The sequence below is a fragment of the Leopardus geoffroyi genome, chromosome D2 (assembly GCF_018350155.1).
Source record: "Leopardus geoffroyi isolate Oge1 chromosome D2, O.geoffroyi_Oge1_pat1.0, whole genome shotgun sequence".
In the NCBI taxonomy this organism is placed as follows: Eukaryota; Metazoa; Chordata; class Mammalia; order Carnivora; family Felidae; genus Leopardus; species Leopardus geoffroyi.
In genome coordinates, this window is record NC_059334.1 from 45,209,553 (window position 1) to 45,232,975 (window position 23,423).

The 23,423-nt window shown below is 38.3% G+C and overlaps 1 protein-coding gene across 2 annotated transcripts in view; it reads right to left on the reverse strand.

Moving 5' to 3' along the window:
* Positions 1-23,423, reverse strand: part of WAPL (WAPL cohesin release factor) — a 95,311-nt gene that overhangs the window by 39,038 nt on the left and 32,850 nt on the right. Inside the window, exon 4 of one of the 2 annotated variants that reach the window (XM_045437905.1) lies at positions 23,008-23,108. In XM_045437905.1, coding sequence (XP_045293861.1) covers positions 23,008-23,108 — 101 coding nt within the window. Of the gene's footprint in view, positions 1-23,007; positions 23,127-23,423 lie in introns of both variants that reach the window. The other variant, XM_045437904.1, reaches the window with a different exon arrangement.

Consider the following 23,423-nt stretch of genomic DNA (forward strand, 5'->3'; position numbering starts at 1 on the left):
TCAGACTCTGCACTGAACGTGGAACCTGCTTAGGATTCTCCCTCCCTCCCTCCCTCTCTCCCCCTCTCCCTCTAAACTAAAAAACAGGTGGGGGCAGGGGGGACACTTCGGTGGCTCAATCAGTTAAGCATCCACTTCAGCTCAGGTCAGGATCTCAGGGTTCATGAAGTTTGAGCCCCTCATCGGACTCTGCTGTCAGCACAGAGCCCACTTTGGATCCTGTCTCCCTCTCTCCCTGCCCCTCCCCTGCTTGTGTGCTCGCTCTCAAAAATAAACATTAAAATAATAATAATAATTAATAATAATAATAATAATAACAACAACAAAATCTTTTTAAAAAGAGGCTGTTGTAGGGGTGCCTGGGTGGCTCAGTGGGTTAAGCATCTGACGTCGGCTCAGGTCATGATCTTGCGGCTTGTGAGTCTGGGCCCCAGGTCAGGCTCTGTGCTGACAGCTCAGAGCCTGGAGCCTACTTTGGATTCTGTGTCTCCCTCTCTCTCTGGCCTCCCTCACTTGTGCCCTGTCTCTCTCTCCCTCTCTCTCTCCCTCTCTCTCAAAAATAAATTTTAAAATGTAAAAGAAAAAAAAAGTTAAAAAAAAGGTAGGCTATTGTCATGTTAGAATTTAAAATATCATAATTTGTGCATAAACTGCAAAATATCCAGATAACAAAGCATAAATTCAATCCTTGGCACTTTATGAAAACTATTACAACTTAGCCTACAATTCAACAACTATAAAAAATACTACAATGAGCCATGATAAAATTATCAGCTGAATTAGGGGCATCATGTTTTATAACTAAAAATGTCATTAAGTATATAATGGACAAGTTGTATTAAGCTGAGGATTACCAAATTTAGAAATATGAAAAAAGAAGCCATAAATATCCTGAGACACCTATGGCTAGAAAACATTCATTTCCTCTTCTTTTTCTTTCACAATATGTAGTTAGAGGAACACCTGGGTGGCTCAGTCAGTTAAGTGTCCAACTTTTGGCTCAGGTCATGATCTCACTGTGAGTTTGAGCCCTGTATTGGGCTCACTGCTGGCAGCAGAGTCCACTTTGGATCCTCTGTCCCACTCTCTCTCTGCCCCTCCCCTGCTCAAGCATGCATGCGCTCACTCTCTCAAAAATAAATACACATTTAAAACTGTCTTAAAAAAAAAAAAAAAGAATAGGTAGCTGCACACATGCTTGTCCTGATTTTCCAACCTCTCTTGCTGCTTGTGTGGCACATGACTAAGTCCAAGTCAATGATGAGTGAACAGAAGTACAGTACACCTTGTGGGTCCTGGTCTAGGAATGGATCACTGCTCACACCTTCCCATTCCTTCTATATGCTTTAATAGTATAGAGATGACAGAACACTATCACAGAGGAAACTCGACTCTGACAATACAGCAACTGGAAAATAGTCCAGAGGTAAACAGCCAAGGACCGAGAAAAGTAAGCTACCTACTTAAAAATTTATTTGGGGTGTCTTTTATAGTAAGCAAAGCTAAATCCTAAAACACCTGAAAAATCTTCAGCTGAAATTAGGACCAAGTAATTATAGTGATGTACTGAATATACAAAATTTTACCAACACTGTATTTGTGTATCTACATTACCTATACATGTGTAACTACAATTTAACAGATGTAAACAGGGGCGCCTGCTGCCTGGGTGGCTCAGTTGGTTAACTGTCTGACTCTTGATTTCAGCTCAGGTAATGATCTCACAGCTCATGGGTTCAACCCCACATCAGGCTCTGCATTAACAGTGCAGAGCTTGCTTGGGATTCTGTCTTCCTCTTTCCCTGCCCCTCCCCTGCTCACACATTCACTCTCTATCTCAAAAATAAACAAACGTTAAAAAATAAATAAATAAGAGATGTAAACATGTAAGAGAATGGACAAACAAACAAAAAAAAAAAAACAGGAAAAAATGCAATCTAAACCCAACATAAAAAAAATTAGAACTATATATACTCTGAGGATAAACCCAGAGTGATTTCCAAGAGTTATTAAATTTAAAAAAGCACAAAAGAGCACATAAAGATGCTACCTTTTATATAAGAAGGAAGAAAAATGAGATAATTTGTGCTTATTTTTTAAAAAGGAAACACAGGGGTGCCTGGCTGGCTCAGTAGGTAGAGCATGCAACTCTTGATCTCGGGGTTGTGAGTTCAAGCCCCATATTGGGCATGAAGCCTTCTTTTAAATAATGAATAAGATAGGAAACACAGAAAGGATAAAGTAGAAAATAATGAAGTTGGTTCTCTACACAAGGTAGGTGATGAGCTGAAACATATCTCAATGACGTGACTCTTAACTGAACTTACCTTTTTGTGTATTTGTGACTTTTGGAAGCATGTTACCACTGTAAATATTCAAAAAACAAATCAATAAGAATGGAAGGGGAAAAAAAAAACTAAAGCTGGAAGCAAGCCAGAAAAAAAAAAAAAAAACGTATTCATAATTCAAATGAATACCAAATACACTGAAGAAAAAACAGAAAGACAGACTAAGAGGCAGGCAGACAGAACTAATCAAAGCAACTTACAAACATACTATTTCACTTAATACCCTCAGTGGGTAGCAGCATTGGGTGGGGCAAATACAGGACTGCAAAAATTAAAATAAAAAAAAAATCCTGAGTACATTAGACTTATTGTAATACATGGACAAAGCAATTCTCTATTTTAGGTGTAGTGTAGATATTGTATTGTAGGTGCATTGAGTCAATGTGTTGATGTTGCTGGGAGTCAAGGTTAAGAGAGAAGGCAAGAAAGAACCCTATGGGGATAGATTAATATTGGAGATAGTATGCATTCATGATTTTTAGAACAGATATATGCATATGCAGAAACATGTATGCAGGTGAACATATACATGCATGTTTTCTACTGTCATCTGCTAAAAGGGCCAAGAAGCAATGAGCACATCTAGTACCCAGATCCTAGTCTCTAATACCACTGCCCATAGGGAAGAGGGACTCATTAGAGAATGAAACTGATTCCAGGGCTAGAGCAGAGGTACAAGATGAACCTGGAATATTGTGTTCTGCCAAAAAAGTACAGAAGTGCTCATACAGAAGATGGTATGTTACAGGCACAAAAGAGTCAGCTTTAAGAGGCCAAAAGAGGACAAATTTAGCTCCAAAATAAGTAATGAATTATAAACCATTAAAAGAGAGAGAGAGATTCATAAGTCTATACTGATAAAAGAAAAAAAAAGGGAGATGGGCTCATGCAGAGTGCTGAAGAATGTGGAGGGAGTGTGAAAGATGGGGATTATTTTGTAACCAGCATAGTAATAAACACTGGATCATCAAAGAATCATCATGTATACTAAATCTAAGAGTATAGTCTAATGAAAGATAGGGTATTTGAATAGTCTTAAAGTATCTCCTCAAAGACTGCTTTTTAGTTTCAAGGGAAAAAAAAATAGTTATACACAGTAGAGGAATAGACAACCCCTTGTGTGGGTGATCATAATGAACGTCCTCCAGATGTGATACACTGAAAAGAATACACCATCACTTATGTAGTATCTGGATCTAGAATGAATAACCTGAATCCAATCAAGATAAAGCTTGAGACTAAACCAAAATGAGATACCTTTTCTTTAAGGGATCAGGTGTGTCAGAGTCATAAAAGATAAAGATTATGGAAATACTCCAGTTTTAGAAGAGACTAAAGAGATTTAACAGCTAAATGAAATACCTCACCCTAGACTGGATCCTGTACCAGAAGAGAAGAAAATGCTACAAAGGACGTTATTGTGTCAACTAACTAAATTGAAACAACAGTTTAGGTAAAAATATTGGAACAATGTTAAATTTACTAGTTTGAGTACTATGATGTGGACCTAGCACTGAGTAGGAAATGCACACTGTATTTAAGGGTAAAAGGCCAGGATATATGTGACCTAAATATCCAAAAAAAAAAAAAAAAAAAAAAAAGTATGCAAGTATATGGATGTATACAGACAAATATACACAAAGAACAAATGAAAAAAATACATGTTAAGTTAGTCAGGATAAGGAGTGTTCTTTGTACTATTTTATTTTTCCAACTCTTCTGTATTTTTGAAAATATTTCTGGGGCACGTGGGTGGCTCAGTCTGTTAAGCATCTGACTTCCACTCAGGGCATGATCTTGCAGTTCGTGGGTTCGAGCCCCACATCAGGCTCTGTGCTAACAGCTCAGAGCCTGAAACCTGCTTCAGATTCTGTGTCTCCCTCTATCTCTGCCCCTTCTCCACTCACATTCTATCTCTTTCTCTCAAAAATAAACACATTAAAAAAAGGGGAGGGGAAGTATTTCCAAATAAAAATTTTTAATTTAAATTATTTTCCAAATTAAAAAAAATGTAAGTTCTCTTAGGGACACCTGAGTAGCTCAGCTGGTTGATTGTCAACTCTTGATTTCAGCTCAGGTCATGATGTCGTGCTTCTTGAGTTTGAGCCCTTCATCAGGCTCTGCACCGACTGCAATATGAATGCTGGGATTCTCTCTCTCTCCCTCTCTCTCTGCCCCTCCCCAGATCCTGCTTGCTCACACACATGCCTCCACTAACATGCACTCTCTCTCTCTCTCAAAATAAATAAACTTAGAAAACCTGTAAAATAGAGAAAGTAGAAATTAGAGCACCTGGTTAAGCTGGTTAAGCGCCCAACTCTTCATTTTCAGCTCAGGTCATGATCTCACACTGACAGCATGGAGCCTGTGTGGGGTTCTCTCTCCCTCTCTGCCCCTCTCCTGCCCATGCTCTCTCTCTCTCTCTCTCTTACTAAATTAAAAGAAATTTTTAACTTTAAAAATAAAACAAGGTAGAAATCTTTTACCATTGTATCAGTTAATATTTTAATTTCCATGAAGCAATTATATCAAATGCAGATAAATTAAAGAAAGTAGGAAGTCAAAGAGTAATAAAAAAATGAATACAACCTTAGAACAGGCAATCTTACAAGTGGGAAGGGATAAAGATATCCTTCACTAATAAGCTGAAATTAAATACTGTTAATTAAGTAACCTACCAATAACAAATGAAAGTTTTTTTAGGCTTATTTTTTTTTTCCAATAATTTCTACACCCAATGTGGGGCTCAAATTCATGACCCCAAGATCGAGAGTCTCATGCTCTTCCGACTGAGCCAGCCAAGTGCCCCAACAAATGAAAGTTTAATAGCAATACCTTACTTGGTTGAGATACAGAAAAAAATCAAAATATAACCCATACTTGGCCCAAGGGTGGTAAGGGTTTTCTATTTTTAATAGTCCTTCCTAAAAAGTAAAGGGGCCACTAACAACCATCTCTGCCCCGGCTTCTAAGCTTGAAGTTGTATTTGTGGTAGGCCCTAGGAAATCTATCCAGACAAAAGGCTTGAATTTTGTCTTTACCTCATTCTATTCCTTACTGTTTCTTAATATAATTTCCTCATTTATTTTCAACCTGGTCCTACCAAACTTCTATCTGTATATTTTCTCCAATGTTTTTTATATAGGCAACATATAAATCATAATTAAGCATAAATAGATACAACTGTATTTCAATTTAATATAAAATTTCAAATCAAGTCAAATTAAAAGGCTAAAACAGAAAAAACAAGAGACAGAAACAAGAATGGACCATTAGTTTTGGAGGTAATCCTTATTTATTTATTTTTTTTTTTTTTGATGCTTATTTTGAGAGAGCGAGAGAGCGAGAGAGAATCCCAAGCAGGCTCTGGAACCTGGAGCCTGATGCAAGGCTCGATCCCAGGAACCATGGAATCTTGACCTGAGCTGAACCAAGAGTCAGATGCTTGGGGAACCTGGGTGGCTCAGTCAGTTAAGTGTCAGGCTTCAGCTCGGGTCACGATCTCATGGTTTGTGGGTTCGAGCCCGACACTGGGCTCTGTGCTGACAGCTCAGAGCCTGGAGCCTGCTTCAGATTCTATGCCTGCCTCTCTCTCTGCCCCTCCCCCACTCCCACTCTGGCTCTCTCTTTCTCTAAAATAAATAAGCATTTAAAAAAAGTTAAAGAGAGAGAGAGAGAAATGCTTAACTGACTGAGCCACCAGGTGCCCCAATTCTTTTATTAAGTCTTCATGAAGAGAAAAAAACCTTATTTTTTAGACTTCAAGGATATAGAACATAATGACTATCATAATAACACATACATGAATCTAGAGTTTACATTTCTGGACACAATGTTGTAACAGGGACCAAATTCACTTTGCCACATGAAAATAACAAACTGAACAAAATCTATGAAACAGTTTTCAGACAACGGACATCAAATAGCATATAGCACAATGATCCCTAAGAAGGCAAATATATAAGGTAAGCCCTATAATTGCCTGAGTTCCCAGGGAGTGACACAGGAAGGAAGAATTCACAGTCCAACCAGTAGCAGTCTCTCTTATGGAGATGGAACCAGGAGCCCAGGGAGATGAAGGTGGCTAGTTTGTACAGCACAGTACCAGAGAAGAGAGCTGTTCAAAGAACTCTGGATATACAAAGGGGCCCCACCGAATATGTAGCTGAGTAATGATGAGCAAATATGTGAAGAAAATACTTAAGGGAAAGAACTTCCCTCAGAAAAGCAAGGAAACAATTCCTAGGCTGTTCTTTCTCAGAGCTGGGGCAAGTTCATGTCCCCACTAGCCACAGTGAAAAGCCTTGTAATTCAGGGGAATCAGGTGATATATTTTTTTTTGGGGGGGGGGGGAGGGTGAACCCTAAAAGCTGCTCACCCATCTAAAATTTAAATGCCTTGTAAGGATGAAACATAACTTAAATGTATCTCAGAATAAGTCAAATCATATAAGGAAATATCCAATGCCCAACAAAGTAAAAGCCTAAATGAGTAGGATTCAATCAAAGATTATCAGGCATGCAAAGAAGTAGGAAAATACGACCCACAATACAAAAAATCAATCCACAGAAACAAACCCAGAAACAATACAGATGATAGAATCAGTAGACAAGAACATTAAAAAATAATTATAACTGTATTCCAGATATTTAAGATAAAGAAAATACTGAATATGTGAAGTAGACAATAAAAATACAAAACAGATCTAAACTTTCAGAGATGAAAATTGTAATGGTTGGGATTAACACCTGCTACACACTACAGAACATCAAAATGCAATAGCAGAAACAATCAAAAATACAACAGAAAACAGACAGACTCTTAACTACAGAGAACTGATGGCTACCAATGCGGAGGTGGGTGGGTGGGGATGTGTGAAATAGGTGATGGGGATTAATGATACACTTATCACAATGAGCACTGAGTAATGTTCAGAACTGCTGAATCCCTATACTACTGGGAACTAATAGAACACTGTATTGTTAGCTATACAGGTAATTAAAAATACAGTAATACAGATTTTTGATTCATTAAAAAAAAAGAAAAAGGTGAAAATATCCCATTCTAGCTTGGAGGATCTAAGTTACTTTGAAGAGACGCACAGCTTTAAATAAAGAGTTTCTGGACACAACATCCCACAATTACTTTAACTTCATAATTTCCAAGTAAACTGGACCCCTGGGTCCACTTTGCAGCCCAAACCTCAAATTGATCTTTTCACAAACAGCACCACTTTGCTGTAAGCCTCTCAGACACCATTTCATTTAAGTTTCACCCAAACTCCCCAATTCCCCCCAAATTCTACAAAAACTATTCTTTGGTAAGATGCTCCATCATTCTTCTGGTGTGCAGTATGCTTTATTGCCATAAGTCAGTAACATTCTGTCAGACTACAGGTTTTAGCAGCTGATTTTTGGCTGACTGAGGTAGGACTAGTGTAACTCAAGTTCTGAAAGGGGGATAAAGAAAAAAGTATTTGAAGGATATTGGCTGAAATTTTTCCAAATCTGATAGGCTTACCAATCTTGAAATAATAAATACATATATATATATATATATACACACATATATATATATATTTAGTACTAAATATTCCTTGCTGAAAGATACTTCCATGAATCCCAGCAATAAACATTTATGAACTCGTTCTGTAGCTCAGACACTGAGAATGTGAAGGTAAAAAAATATGGTCACCATCCTCAAAAAATTACACATCTTTTGTTAACTTGTGATCACCATTAGCATGAAGTCATCAGAGCATCAAGAAAATAAAGTCTAGCTAAGAGTTTTCTGGATGTCTGAATCCGATGAACTCTAAATAAAATATATTACAAACTGGAAAGACAAATTCCAAAAAATAAGCACCCTAATACACATGTACACACTCTTTGGCTAAGTGTCAAATGTATGTCAAAGCTATCAGGTTCTTGATAACCTACAGCTATTATTTTTTCATTTCAAACTTCATTTTCCGGGAAATAAGTTACAGAAAAATATTCTGAACTTTCAAACTTTAAAGGCACTTGAACTATAGAAAATGAAAAGATTAATAGTACTTTTATTCTTTATTAAAATCCTTCCAGATTAAAATATTACAAGAAAAAAAACCACAAGAATTAATCAAGAAAATAATTTGTATTTTCCTAAGTCTTTATGTAAATCAGATCAACAATTTAAGTATCTGATTTACTATTTAAGCTAAATTCTACCTATATAAAAAGGTGACAGTTGCTTCTGCTTTTAAACAAACACAATGATGAAATATTAAGACTAACCAAAAGTTCTCATAGAGAGAAAAACATTCTACCTCAGACAGCCTTTTACAGACTTATTCTTTTTTGTATCCTCAGCACCTAACACAGTGAAAGCAAGTATTATATGTTTAATAATAAAAACAATCACAAAGAAAAGCCAACTAAAACTGATCTTCTTTCACACCCTGGATCAGCCAGAACATGCTCAGCTTCAACAACTCTTTGGATCAGCCACCTAGGAGCTATAAATGGGTAGTTGTGGCTTTTTACTTGTACACTTTGGCCAGTACCCCCATTAGCAAGCTGATGGCTAGAGTCTCTTTTTTTTTTTTTCCAGGCACCACACCCATTTATATCTCAGGTTTCTAGTCCACGAGAATATAGTAAATTTCACACTACCACCTTGATGACTGGATCCCAGGATGATCAGTGAATCCCCAGGCACAGAACAAAGGTAATCACGGGTAAAACAATTTGATAGAAAAATAAGCTACTTCATGAGAGTGAATTTTAACTGCTGAAGGAGGATACTGTGAAGGAACATCTGCTCTTGGGTGGGAGGTGGAACTACTTGTCCTTTAAAAATCTCTTCTGTTGTAAGAGTTGACAACCTATATAAATTCATTTTATGAAACAAAAAAATGGGCTTATAAAATTATAAAGTTACACTTAACTTTAAAACTGCAGCTTTATGTAATCTTAACAAGTATAATATATAGCCACAATTTACACTGATAATCAAATTTTATTTTATTTTTTTTTAATGTTTATTTTTGAAAGAAAGTGAGAGAGCACGGGGGGGGGGGGGGGGCGGGCAAGAGGATCTGAAGTGGGCTCCTCACTGACAGCAGAGAGCCCAATATGGGGCTCAAACCCATGAACCATGAGATCATGACCTGAGCTAAAGTCAGATGCTCAACTGCCTCAACCCAGGAGCCCCAGATAATCAAATTTTAATTCAATTACTCAGAAGCCCACTATTCAGTATCATACTGAATGACAGAAAGGAAGAAAAAAATAAAGTCCACAAAGTTCCTTTGAGAGTCAGATAAAAGATGCTACCAGATGGGCCCAACACTAAACTATAGGAAAATGATAAAAATGAAGATACTGGGTATTTGAGAACTGAAACAGAGACTGACAAATACAATTAGTTTCATCAGTGACCCAGCAGCAGTCTTTACTAGCAAAATAAGATGGCCAAACTCCCAGGTAAAATATAACCCTCCAAGCACTGAAGATCAGTTAGGATGATCACACAGATAATGGGGCAGAAAGAAAAGAGGGCAGAAAGGCAGCAAATGAATGGAAAGCTAGAAATCAAACAAAAAGCAGGGAAAGCAAAAGAAATTAAGTATATTAGCACATATATGACAACTGCAAATAACAGAATGCAGGAAAACGATATCCAACAATCAGAAATAGGATGGCACATTTTTTTTTTAATGTTTATTTATTTCTGAGAGAGAGAGAGAGAGAGAAAGAGTACAAGCATGGGAGGGGCAGAGAAAGAGGGAGACAGAGAATATGAAGTGGCCTCTATGCTGGCAGCAGAGAGCCCAATGCCGAGCTTAAACACACAAACCATGATATCATGACCTGAGCCTAAGTCTGACACTTAACCAACTGAGCCACCCAGGTGCCCCAGGATGGCACTTTAAAAACAAAAAAAAGGCATCAAAATTGACAAATGACCAATAAAACCATATATAGAAAAACAGGCACTTAAATACAGATACATTCCAACCTAATTCCTCAAACTCTCATTTTTTCCCTCCCTAGCAAGTGACAACTTTTCTGGGTAATCATTTCAACTATTCTTTTTTTTTTTTTTGGTAAAGTTTGTTTATGTATGTCTGTTTATTTTTGAGAAAGAGACAGAGCGTGAGCGGGGCAGGGACAGACAGAAAGACATGGAATCCAAAGCAGGTTCCAGGCTCTGAGCTGTCAGCACAGAGCCCGACGTGGGGCTTGAACTCATGAACGTGAGATCATGACCTGAGACGAAGTTGGATGCTTAACTGACGGAGCCACCCAGGCGCCCTTTATTTATTTATTTTGAGAGACAGAGAGAGAAGGAGGGAGAATCCCAAGCAGGCTCCACACTGTCAGCACAGAGTCTTACTCGGGGCACCACAACCGTGAGATGACGACCTGAGCCAAAATCGAGAGTCAGACGCTTAACCAACTGAGCCACCCAGGTTGCCCCTCAACTATACTCTTACCAGAAGTTTTCCTCACCCTGCTCATCTTCATTCTGCCACATGTGTTCCCCTACCCAGCCCTCAATCCTGTGAACAACACTTCTCTGTATCCCTGGTTAAGTGCTGGGAAAGATCATCACAGCAGCATACTTAAAACATAAATGTTTTCAGGGTGCCTGGGTGGCTCAGTCAGTTAAGCATCCGACTTCGGCTCAGGTCATGATCTCACCGCTCGTGAGTTCGAGCCCCACATCCAGCTCTAAGCTGACAGCTAAGGGCGTGGAGCTTGCTTCGGATTCTGTGTCTCCCTCTCTCTCTGCCCCTCCCCTGCTCATGCTCTCTCTCTCAAAAATAAACAAATGTTAAAATTAAAAAAAGTTAATGTTTTCTAACATGAGCAGATGGGGAGAGGGAAGAGGGACCTCCTCTTGACTAGTGGCACTAAAGCTGAGGAGATGGCCTGTGTTGTCAGGAAACTGGTTACTACATGAAGATTGAGAAAACATATAAATATGTTGACAATAATGGAAACCAGATTTCTGTCAGCAAAGTGAAGTAAAATGTGGAAAGGCTAGAATAAAACATGGTGTTACACTCGAATTTGAGTTATCAGTGTGAACTCATGGTTCTAAATACAGATACAAAGTGTGTGTGTGTGTGTGTGTGTGTGTGTGTGAGAGAGAGAGAGACAGAGAGAGAGAAAGAGAGAGAGAGAGAGAAAGGAAGGAAGAGATGCATATATTTACATGTGGAGAGAGAGAGAGAGAAAGAGATGCATATATTTACATGCTTCCCAGCTCTGTCAACTCAAAGGCGGCCTAGAATGACAACACAGAAGAAACAACCATACCTAATGACCAGACTTTTATTTCTAAATACCATTTTCCACTGAAACAAAACAGGGGCCTTTAGATAAATGGGTGATGTCAGGGCTAGGAATGTGTATGATGAGTTTTGAACATCTCAGCAGGTCAGTAAGAAATGCAAAATAGTTGGACACATCACAAGTCAGTTTGAAGAAACATCCACCTGCCAAATCCACAACAATCTGAGTGTTGAAATAATGATAGTATCATTTAAATAACAGTAACAGGGGCGCCTGGGTGGCTCAGTCGGTTAAGTGGCCGACTTTGGCTCAGGTCATGATCTCGTGGTCCGTGAGTTCGAGCCCTGCGTCGGGCTCTGTGCTGACAGCTCAGAGCCTGGAGCCTGTTTCAGATTCTGTGTCTCCCTCTCTCTGACCCTCCCCTGTTCATGCTCTGTCTCTTCCTGTCTCAAAAATAAATAAAATGTTAAAAAAAATTTTTTTTTAATAACAGTAACAAATGATTAAATAAAACAGGAATCCATGTTCATACTGACATAAAGAAATGAATATATAAATATATACATACACATATTCTTACATACATGGATGTGAGGAAAAGATCTACCTTAGAGGAAAAGGCCAACTGCTAATAACTGTAGAAGGAATGATGTAATTAGGAAAAATCACTCAACAACCATCACAGTAAAAAACTGATCTGGGCAAGAATGAGTGCTAAAACTAGTGGATCAAAGTTTAATGAGGAAAGCTGAGGAACCTGACCAACACCAAGGGATCAGTTAATATCAATAGTAATGGTACAAACACACCTGTGTGCCACCTGATATGATGCAATGAGAACAGAACATCTCTTCTGTGGTATTTCTACCAAATACATATAACCTAAATCACAACACAAATTGAGGGTCATTCTACAAATAACTGATCTTAACCCTTCAAAGATGTCAAAGCCATAGAAAGACCAAGAAAGAAAAATGTTCCAGATTGAAGGAGACTAGAGACTTGTCACAACAAAACACAACATGTGATTCTGGACTGGATTACGGGCTCTTTGGGAGAAATGCAGGGCATTTATTTTGCCATAAAGCCATTATTGAGGCAATTGGTAAAATCTGAATGGGATCTGTGACTTAGACTGTATTACAGTATCAATGTCAAACCAACTTCCTGGTTTTGATGGGAATGCTGTAGCTACAGAGGAGAGTGCTCTTGTGTTTTAAAAGTACAGACTAAGGGATTTAGGAATAATGGGCATCAAGTCTGCAACTTATTCTCAAGACACACACACACACTCCAATGGGAGGGAAGCCCACTTTGATCCCCACAAGACATTTAGCAATATCTGCAGACATTTTTGGTTGAAACAACTGGTGGTGGGTTGGGCAGTGGGGAGAAGGGTTGGAGTGGGAAGCAGGTTCTACTAGCATCTAATGGATAGAGGCCAGTTACTAAATATCCTCCAATTTACTAGGGCCAACACCACAAGTAAGATTTATTGAGTCCAAAACATCCACAGTACCAAGCCTAAGAAAAGCCCAATAGGTAGGAAGGCTTGCCACCACAAGCCACCTCTTCACTTGGAAATGAGGTCATTAGCGTCTTTAAATCTAATCAGATTAGAGAAGACCCAGATACTCCCAGTGACCTATCAGCTACATGAAGGTGTTTCTATTATAATGGAGAACTGGAAAACGGGAACAACGGCTGAGAACATTTTCTACACCCAGCTACTTACCGCCCCCCCCCCTTCCTTCTCCTCTGGAGATTTGGGGTAACCTACATAAAAATTCCTTTGAGAATTGAGCTTATCTATTTTTTTTTGCACAGATAACATGAATCCTAATTTTTATATATAAAACACCTATCATTTCCACTGTATTAATTTACACATGTGTTTTAACTAAATGCTTAAAATTTTGATCCACTTATTTCCTCTATTCCTTTATACTCATCAAAACTCTATAGGTAAAATTTCCCTTATTTCTGTTTCTCAATGGCTCTCTCCTTTTTAACAACTCTGAAGTAGTCTTTTAGTGTCCTGAAGGTAAATGGATGACCTATTTCCTATGAGCTATTTTATACCATTTAACTTCTTGTTGCTCTCTTCCTGAAGTAAGCTTCTAAATCCTTTACCTAGATATTTTCATAAGAGTACGTAACTTCCATGGGATCTAAAACATTTTTATTATTTTTATTAAGGTACAGTAATGATCAAAGTTTCTTTTTGAAAACTGCTGCTCCACCTAAATAGTACTAATATATGTGAAGAAATTCTGACACAATCCCACTTAAAATAAAGAAGGTTTCAGCAAATATTTCAGTAGGCTGTTAAAAAAGGAAATCAAAACACTTACTGAAGTTAAGCCTCTTCAGGGAATAAAATGTTATTTAGGACTATTGTTTTTAGGTGTGCTTCACCCATATTACATTTTTCAAATGAGTTCAATTTCATAAGTTCTTTTGGTTTTATAAATTAACAAACACTTTCTGAATTTTTCTCAGATACTATCCATCAACAGTAAATAGGTCTTCAGCCTACTAGGTTATATGACCCGATTTACTTTAGGCCAGACAGATTCCTTCATAATCGGGTCAAGTACGTATACACTGCTGCCTTCTAAGCCACATTAGTAGCAAAGAAATGACTCCAATATTAAAATTAAAACTAAGTTAAAAACCTGAACACAAATGAGTAAAAACGATTGCAAATGAATATCAAATTAACAAAAGCACACAAGATAAAATTACTTCAAAATTTGGGAACACATTACTATGATTTCATCCTTAGTGAAATAATCTAAAGACCACAAGAACTGGAAAAATCTTAAACTTCACTCAATGTACTCATTTTTCATAATAATACTAGTATCGCCATTTTAAAAATAACATATACTGTAAGAATAAAGCACGTAAACTAAGTACAAACTTTCATAATCTTACATTTGAAATGAAAACTATCAACACGAACTCATAGTTTATTTTTTCTACATGTTTCATAGCTCCATTCAACAAAAGAAACTATAAGAAACAAATACAGCCAGCATTCAGATCTGGGTTTCTAAATACTATACCCATACAAAAAGAACCAAGGATCCTTGCATAAATGGATGATTCTGTGACTAAAACAGGTAAAATATAAGAGGAGTCTCAGGGGCGCCTGGGTGGCTTAGTCAGTTGAGTGTCCAACTCATGGCTTTGGCTCAGGTCATAATTTCATGATTCAGGAATTTGAGGCCTGTGTTGGGCTCTGTGCCTCTAGTGCAGATGCTTGGGATTCTCTCTCTCTCTGCCCCTCCGGCACTCTCGCAAAATAAATACATAAACTTTAAAAAAAAAACAAAAAAACAAGATGAATCTCAAGTCGTCTCTTGTGCAGAAAGCAAGGGAAGTACTCAAAGATGATGGGGTTGGGACTCCTGGCTGGCTCAGTCAGTGGAGCATGCGACTCTTGATGCTGAGGTTGTGAGACTGAGCCTCACATTAGGTGTAGAGGTTACTTTTAAAAATAAAATAAAAATTGGGGCGCCTGGGTGGCGCAGTCGGTTAAGCGTCCGACTTCAGCCAGGTCACGATCTCGCAGTCCGGGAGTTCGAGCCCCGCGTCAGGCTCTGGGCTGATGGCTCAGAGCCTGGAGCCTGTTTCCGATTCTGTGTCTCCCTCTCTCTCTGCCCCTCCCCCGTTCATGCTCTGTCTCTCTCTGTCCCAAAAATAAATAAACGTTGAAAAAAAAAATTAAAAAAAAAAAAAATTAAATAAAATCGTAAAAATAAAATAAAATAAAAAGATGATGGGGTTATAGCAAAAGGACACAAGAGATACCTTGAAATGGTTCACACTGGCCAAATCTATTGTAAATACATTTAATAAGTAAAAGTTATTGAGTCTTCTCTGCTGTCAGCACAGAGCCCACTTTGGATCCTCTGTCTTCCTCTCTCTCTGCCCCTCCCCTGCTTGCTCACTCACTCTCAAAAACAAATAAACAATTAAAAAAATAAATAAAATTCTTTTAAAAAATTGAGGGGCGCCTGAGTGGCTCAGTCGGTTAAGGGCGACTTCGGCTCAGGTCATGATCTCGCAGTTCATGAGTTCAAGCCCCACGTCGGGCTCTGTGCTGACAGCTGAGAGCCTAGAGCCTGCTTCAGATTCTGTGTCTCCCTCTCTCTCTGGCCCTCCCCTGCTCACAGTCTGTCTCTCAATAATAAATAAATGTTAAAAAAAAAATTTTTTTTTTAAATTACTGAGTCTTGAGGCATGTGGGCAGTTCAATCAGTTAAGCGTCCAACTTCGGCTCAGGTCACGATCTCGCAGAATGTGAGTTCAAGCCCTGCATCTGGCTCTCTGCTTTCAGTGAAGAGTCGACTTTGGATCCTCAGTCTCCCTCTCTCTCTGCCCTCCCCCACCATGCATGCACACGCGCTCTCTCTCAAAAATAAACAAACATTTAAAAAAAGTATTGAGCCTATAGGGTAGAAGAGAATGAGAGCAAAGGAGTAGGGAGAGGAGGAAGAACATTCTTTATAGAATTCCAGTTTTTAAATGCGGAAGAAACGGCAATTAGAAATCTCACCATTCTGCAACTATCAGTGTAATAAAGGATGCAAGCAACAGTGGATGCTAAAATGATGAAGTGAAACATAATGGGGAACAGGATATTCGCATGGTGCCAAGGTGGCACCTAGAAGCTTACTTCTAAATTATTACTAAATTATAAAAGGAAAAATATGCCTTTATTGGAGAGCTGGTGATCACAACCTTCATTTGGTGGTCAAACAATATTAAGAGTAGAATAACCAGGTGTTATGTAGCTTCTGACGTAAAGCAGCATACACAATTATCACTTTGACTTATTCTTGTCAAAATGTTTAACCCAAACCTAATCAAACTTAAGAATTCCAGTGATCTATGCAACTATGCTACTTTAATATAGTGGAGTAATGACTTAAAAGACATCACCAGAGGAAAAATTATATAAATTCTGAATGTGGAACATTCTGTAAGAAAAATAACATGAATTCGTTAAAATAAAATCAGTGCCACAAGAATTTTTAAAAGATGATGGGACTGTTTAAGACTCAAGAAATATTAACACCTAAAAGATTATGGTTTGAGGGAAAAAGAAAACTAAAAGACAATCAGGAGATAGCTGGAGAAAATGAAATACAGGCTAGATATCAGATAATATCAAAGAATTTCTAATTTTTAAAAAGTTCATTAGAGAGAGAACACGCAAGTGTAAGCAGAGAGAGAGAGAGGGAGAGACAATCCCAACCAGGCTCTGCACAGTCAGCGTGCAGAGCAGGCCTTGAATTCACAAACCACAGTATCAGGATCTCAGCTGAAATCGAGAGTCGGATGCTTAAAAGACTGAGCCACCCAGGCAATGCAAAGAATTGCTAATTTTTTTAAGTACTGTAATCATATCACCACAGTTGAATATGAGATTGTCCTTTTTCTTTAAAAATGTATGCCATCTATAACTCCACAACTTTCAAATAAGACAGAAAAAAGTTACACATACATTTATATACGGTAGGGGAGGAGATCATGTATATGCAACTGAGTCAAGATATTAACTGGGAATCAATCTAGATAGAGGATGTGGGTATTCATCATACTGCTTTCACATTTTCTAAATATTTTGACTTTTCATAATAAAAAGTCTAGAGGGAGGAAAATAAAGCAGAATGCTATAAGTCAGCAGTTCTCAAAACATGTGCTAGGCATCCACGAAACTCAACCATTTTCATAACAATAATAAGATGTTATTTGCCTTTTTCACTGTCTAGTCATTCATAAGGACAGTGCGAAAACAACAGTAAACAACAGGTAAAGCTGTTGGAGTCTTAGCATGAATCTAGATAGGGGCTCCAAACTGTGTAAGCAGTCATATTCTTTACTGCCAGATACTTCGTAGTTTAAAAATAAAATGCAGTTTCATATAAGAAAAAGCCTCTGATGAAGGAGTAAAAATTATTCATTTTATTAAATCACAACTATCAAATACACTAATATTCTGTGCGACAAAAAAAGTATGCAGGGGCGCCTGGGTGGCGCAGTCGATTAAGCGTCCGACTTCAGCCAGGTCACGATCTCGCGGTCCGTGAGTTCGAGCCCCGCGTCAGGCTCTGGGCTGATGGCTCAGAGCCTGGAGCCTGCTTCCGATTCTGTGTCTCCCTCTCTCTCTGCCCCTCCCCCGTTCATGCTCTGTCTCTCTCTGTCCCAAAAATAAATAAACGTTGAAAAAAAAAAAATTTTTTTAAAAAGTATGCATAAACCACTCTTGCTGCATACAGGGGCACCCAGGTGGCTCAGTCGGTTAAGTTGGTTAAGTGACCGACTCCTGATTTCAGTTCAGGTCATAATCTCACAGGTTCGTGAGTTTGAGCCCCATTCCACGCTGACAGTGCAGAGCCCACTTGGGATTCTGTCTCTCCCCCGCTCTCTCTGCCCCTCCCCTGCTCATTCTCTCTCTCAAAATAAACTTAAGAAAAAAAAAACCACTTCTGCTACATACAAAGTACAGTGGTTTTGTCGAAGAAGAACATGTAACTGCTCAAGCTGCAAGATGAACTACTCACATTTTGCCTGGAAAACCATTCTTTTTTAGAGTTGGGGAGGGGCATAAAGTGAGGGAGAGAGAGAATGCCAAGCAGGCTCCACACTCAGTGCTGAGCCCGATAATGGGCTCAATCTCACAATCCTGAGATCATGACCAGAGCCAAAATCAAGAGTTGGACACTTAACCAACTGAGCCACCCAGGCACCTCTGGATCACCATTCTCTATCTGAAAAACTAATGGACAAACTATGCTTACAGGTCTGTAATACAGACTTGGTATTAGGCACACATTTTCTCAAATATGAACAAAGTGGACCTATCACTGTCATTCACCCTGAAGTATTTTCTGCCAATGAAAAAATTTCAACTTTTAAGCAACTAAAATTTTAGACCTTTTACCTACCACTATGAAACTGATAGCTCCCCAATACTTAAGACTTCTGATGACTTTGGCAGTGATACTGTGATTTTGATACCATATAATGAGATGTGTCACCATTTGAAAGATCTGCACATAAATCAGTGTAACCAGTATTTTCCAAATGACCAATGGATGATGTTACAAAGTATGTACGTGTAAAAATTCCATTCAAAGTGAAGACAAAAAAAAAAAGTGATGGGGCGCCTGGGTGGCGCAGTCGGTTAAGCGTCCGACTTCAGCCAGGTCACGATCTCGCGGTCCGTGAGTTCGAGCCCCGCGTCGGGCTCTGGGCTGATGGCTCAGAGCCTGGAGCCTGTTTCCGATTCTGTGTCTCCCTCTCTCTCTGCCCCTCCCCCGTTCATGCTCTGTCTCTCTCTGTCCCAAAAATAAATAAACGTTGAAAAAAAAAAAAAAAAAGTGAAAGACCGACAGATTTCAATGTAACAATATGAAAGGTTCATTGGCATGCTTTTAAATTCTAAACTGCAACTAATCTTTAAGAAACTCCTATTTGTTGAGTCTTGGTATCTTATGGAAGAACAACATTCACAATTACCTGAAAAGGCTATTAAAAATACTTATCTGTGTGAGGCTGGATTTTCTTCATATATTTCAACCAAAACAGCATTAATGAAATATATTGAATGCAGGGGCTATGAGAATCCAGCTGTCTTTCATTAAGCCAAACTTTAAAAAAGATTTGCAAAAAAATGTAAAACAATGTTATTTTTCTTACTTTGAGAAAGTAATTTTCATAAAATGTTATACTAACATGTAATGGGTTGTCATTTTAAGTGAATTATTAATATGTACTTTTGAAATGTTTTCACTTATAATTTGATACTGATCTGCACATATAATCAAAAGGTCTTTAAAAAAAAAAAAAAAAGTTCTTGGGGCACCTGGGTGGCTCAGTCGGTTGAGCATCCGACTTCAGCCCGGGTCACGATCTCGCGGTCTGAGTTCGAGCTCCACATCGGGCTCTGGGCTGATGGCTCAGAGCCTGGAGCCTGCTTCCGATTCTGTGTCTCCCTCTCTCTCTGCCCCTCCCCCGTTCATGCTCTGTCTCTCTCTGTCTCAAGAATAAATAAACGTTAAAAAAAAAAAAATTAAAAAAAAAAAAAAAGTTCTTTGTGATTCTCAGTAAATTTTTTAAGATTATAAAGTAATCCTGAGACCAAAGAAGTTGATAACTATTGCTCTGGAATTAACACATGCCATCCACAATTTCATACAAACCAAAAGCAGCACCTAAGCATTAATGACCATAGTCTATATATTCCATACAGACTATATTCCACACTGCCCTGGCCCCTGGGCTCTCGCCCCAGAGCAAAGCTCTGAAGTTTTAAGTTTATTGATATTAGCACCGGGGCACCTGGGTGGCTCAGTCGGTTAAGCGTCTGACTTGGGTTCAGGTCATGATCTTACAGTCTGTGAGTTCGAGCCCCGCGTCGGGCTCTGTGCTAAGAGCTCAGAGCCTGGAGCCTGTTTCCGATTCTGTGTCTCCCTCTCTCTCTGCCCCTCCCCGACTCGTGCTCTGTCTCTTAATGTCTCAAAAATAAAGATAAACATTAAAAAAGATTAAAGAAATAACTCGAGTTCAAAAAAAAATTAAAAAAAATTAGCATCAAGCACTTTTTTTTTTTCTGGTGAGGGGTTGGTCACATGAAGGGGTACAAAAGTATAGCATAATTACTTTGAAAAGATTCCCAATTAGCTCTTTACAGAGGTAAAAGAATAAAAATAAAATGAGGCCTTAAGACTTGGCTCTACTCATTCTTGAGCTGCTCAAAAGCAGTTCAATCTGCAAAAGATGTTGACAACTTGCAACTTTCAACAACAAAACAAAGAACAAGTTATATAAGGAATTTTTTATTGTACAGGTAAAGTCAAGCAAATTATTCTGAATACCCATGCTGGACCATATTAAATGACTTACATAATGCATAAGAATGAAGTTGGACACCCCCCCACACCCAAAGAATGAAGTTGGACCCTTAACTTACACCATATACAAAAATTAACTCACAATGGATCAAAGACCTAAAACTATAAAATTCTTAGGAGAAAACATAAAGGAAAAGTCATGCATCTGATTTGGCAATGACATTCTGGCAGCAAAAGAAAAAGCAAATTGGGACTTTACTGAAATTAAAAACTTGTGCATCAAAGCACACTATCAAGAGAATGAAGGGACAAGTCACAGAATGAAGGATCTATGTGCAAATTATTTATCTGAGATTAATATCTAGACTACATAAAGAACTATTAACAACAACAACAACAAAAAACTCAATTCAAACATGCACAAAGGAGCATCTGGGTGGCTCAGTCAGTTAAGCACCCAACTCTTGATTTCAGCTCAGGTCATGATCTCACGGTTCGTGAGTTCTGATGTGTCACCGCAGAGCCTGCTTGGAAGTCTCTCTCCCTCTCTCTCTCTGCCCCTACCCTACATGCTCCCTTTCTCTTTCTCTCTCTCTCTCTCAGAATAAACTTAAAAAAATTTTTTAATTAAAAAAAAATTTAAGGAAAAAAATCAGGGGTGAGAGGCATTAAGGAGGATACTTGGGATGAGCACTGGGTATTATTATATGTAAGTGACGAATCACTAAATTCTATTCCTGAAATTATTACTGCACTGTATGTTAACTAATTTCGATTTAAATTTTAAAAATTTAAACCCAGGGGCTCCTGGGTGCCTCAGTTGGTTAAGCGTCTGACTTCAGCTCAGGTCATTATCTCACACTCCGTGAGTTCGAGCCCCACGTCAGGCTCTGTGCAGACAGCTCAGAGCCTGGAGCCTGCTTCAGATTCTGTGTCTCCCCCTCTCTCTGCCCCTCCCCTGCTCATGCTCTGTCTCTGTCTCAAAAATAAATAAAAACATTAAAAAATATTAATGAACAATTTTGTAAGATTAAAAAAAAAATCAAACATGCACAAAGGGCTTGAAAAGATATTTCTCCAAAAAAGATATACAAATGACCACTCAGTACCACAAAAAGATGCTCAACATCACTAGTCAGGGAAATGCAAATCAAACCATTAGATACCATTTCTCACCCATTAGAATAACTATTATAAAAAAAAAAAAAGAAAGAAAGAAAAAATAGCTATTATCAGAAAAAAGGGGGGAGCACATGGGTGGCTCAGGTGGTTGGGCATCTGACTCTTGATTTCAGCTCAGGTCTTGATCTCAGGGTGTGAGTTCAAGCCCCGCACTGGGCTCTGCGCTGGGCGTGAAGCCTACTTCAAAACAAAATGAAACAACACAACACAACCCAGAAAATAAGTGTTGGTGAAGACATGGAGGAAATGGAACCCTCTGCTGGTGGGAATGTAAAGTGGTTTAGTCAAGGTATAAAACAGTGAGCTAAACACACACCTACTCACTCAAAAATTCTACTCCTGTTTATCCAAAAGTATTGAAAGCAGGGACTCAAAATGGCCAAAAGGTGAAAACAACCCTAGTGTCCACCAACAGATGAATAAACAAAATGTGATAAATACGAAATGTTCCTCTAAGAGAAAGAAGACAGGGAAAGAGGGAGAAGGCCATGTGACGGAGACAGACAATGGAGTTATGCAGCACAAGCCAAGAACACCTGGAGCCACCAGAAGCTGGAAGAGGCAAGGACAAATAACCCCCTTAGTGTCTTTTAGAAAGCAAGACCCTCCCAACATCTTAATTTTGGATTTCTAGCATGCAGAACTGTGACAGAATAAACATGTTTTAAGCCAGCCAGTTTATGGCTTAAACTAATACAAACAGTAACCTTCAATATATTTATATCACATAATAGAGGAGTTGTACCAGTGGATGGCAGAGTCTGGTCTTCTCTTCAATAAAATACCCTTGAAAAACAACAACAAATGTAGTATATACATACAATGGAAAGTTCTTCCACCATAAAAAAGGACTGAAATTCTGATATGTGCTACAATATGGATGGACCCTAACAACATTATGCTTAGTGAAATAAGCCAGACACAGATAGGTAACAATTGTAAGATTCCACTTATACAAGATAACTAGAATAGGCAAATTCATACAGACAAAAAGTAGAATAGTGTTTACCACAGGCTGGGAGGACAAAGGGGGAGTTATTGTTTAATGGGTAGAGTTTCTGCTATGATGAAATGTTTTGGATATAGATAATGGGATGGTTACAAAACACTGTGAATGTATTTAACGTTACTGAATTGTACATATAATAAAAATTATGCTAAGTATATTTTACCACACTTCAAAAAAATGCTTACAATTTTTTTAAAAATTGACTTACATCCTTTGAACCCAAAATTTGTTAGTAATTTTCAGATTAAAAAATCCAGAACTGAGTCCTCCAAAAATATATAAATAATACAAATCACTGATAATGCTTTACTTACCCGTTTGGGACCACTAAAAATCTTTCTGGTGTTTTCTTTTGATTTATCTCCTTGTTTATTTGGGGGCTTCTTCACACTTTCAGGCACACCAGGCAAATCCTCTGTAAAATCCAAGTTTTCTGAAATGGTAATCAAAACTAGCTAGCTTTCCAATATTTCAAATTATCTACCAAACAACCTATGAACATTTGGGGAGTGGCATTTTGCAGGGTAAAAGAATACAGGAATAAAAGCACCATTCAGTTGACAAAATATCCCTAACGATATTAAGTCTCATTTTGCCATTCTCACCCTCCTGCCTGCCGACCCCAACTTTAGAAGAAAATCAGAAACCAAGTTAGTATGTATGTGCTTCAGTTTTATTTTCTGTAAATGGCAAAACCGATTCTTTTCTAAAATAACTGCTGGGTATCTAG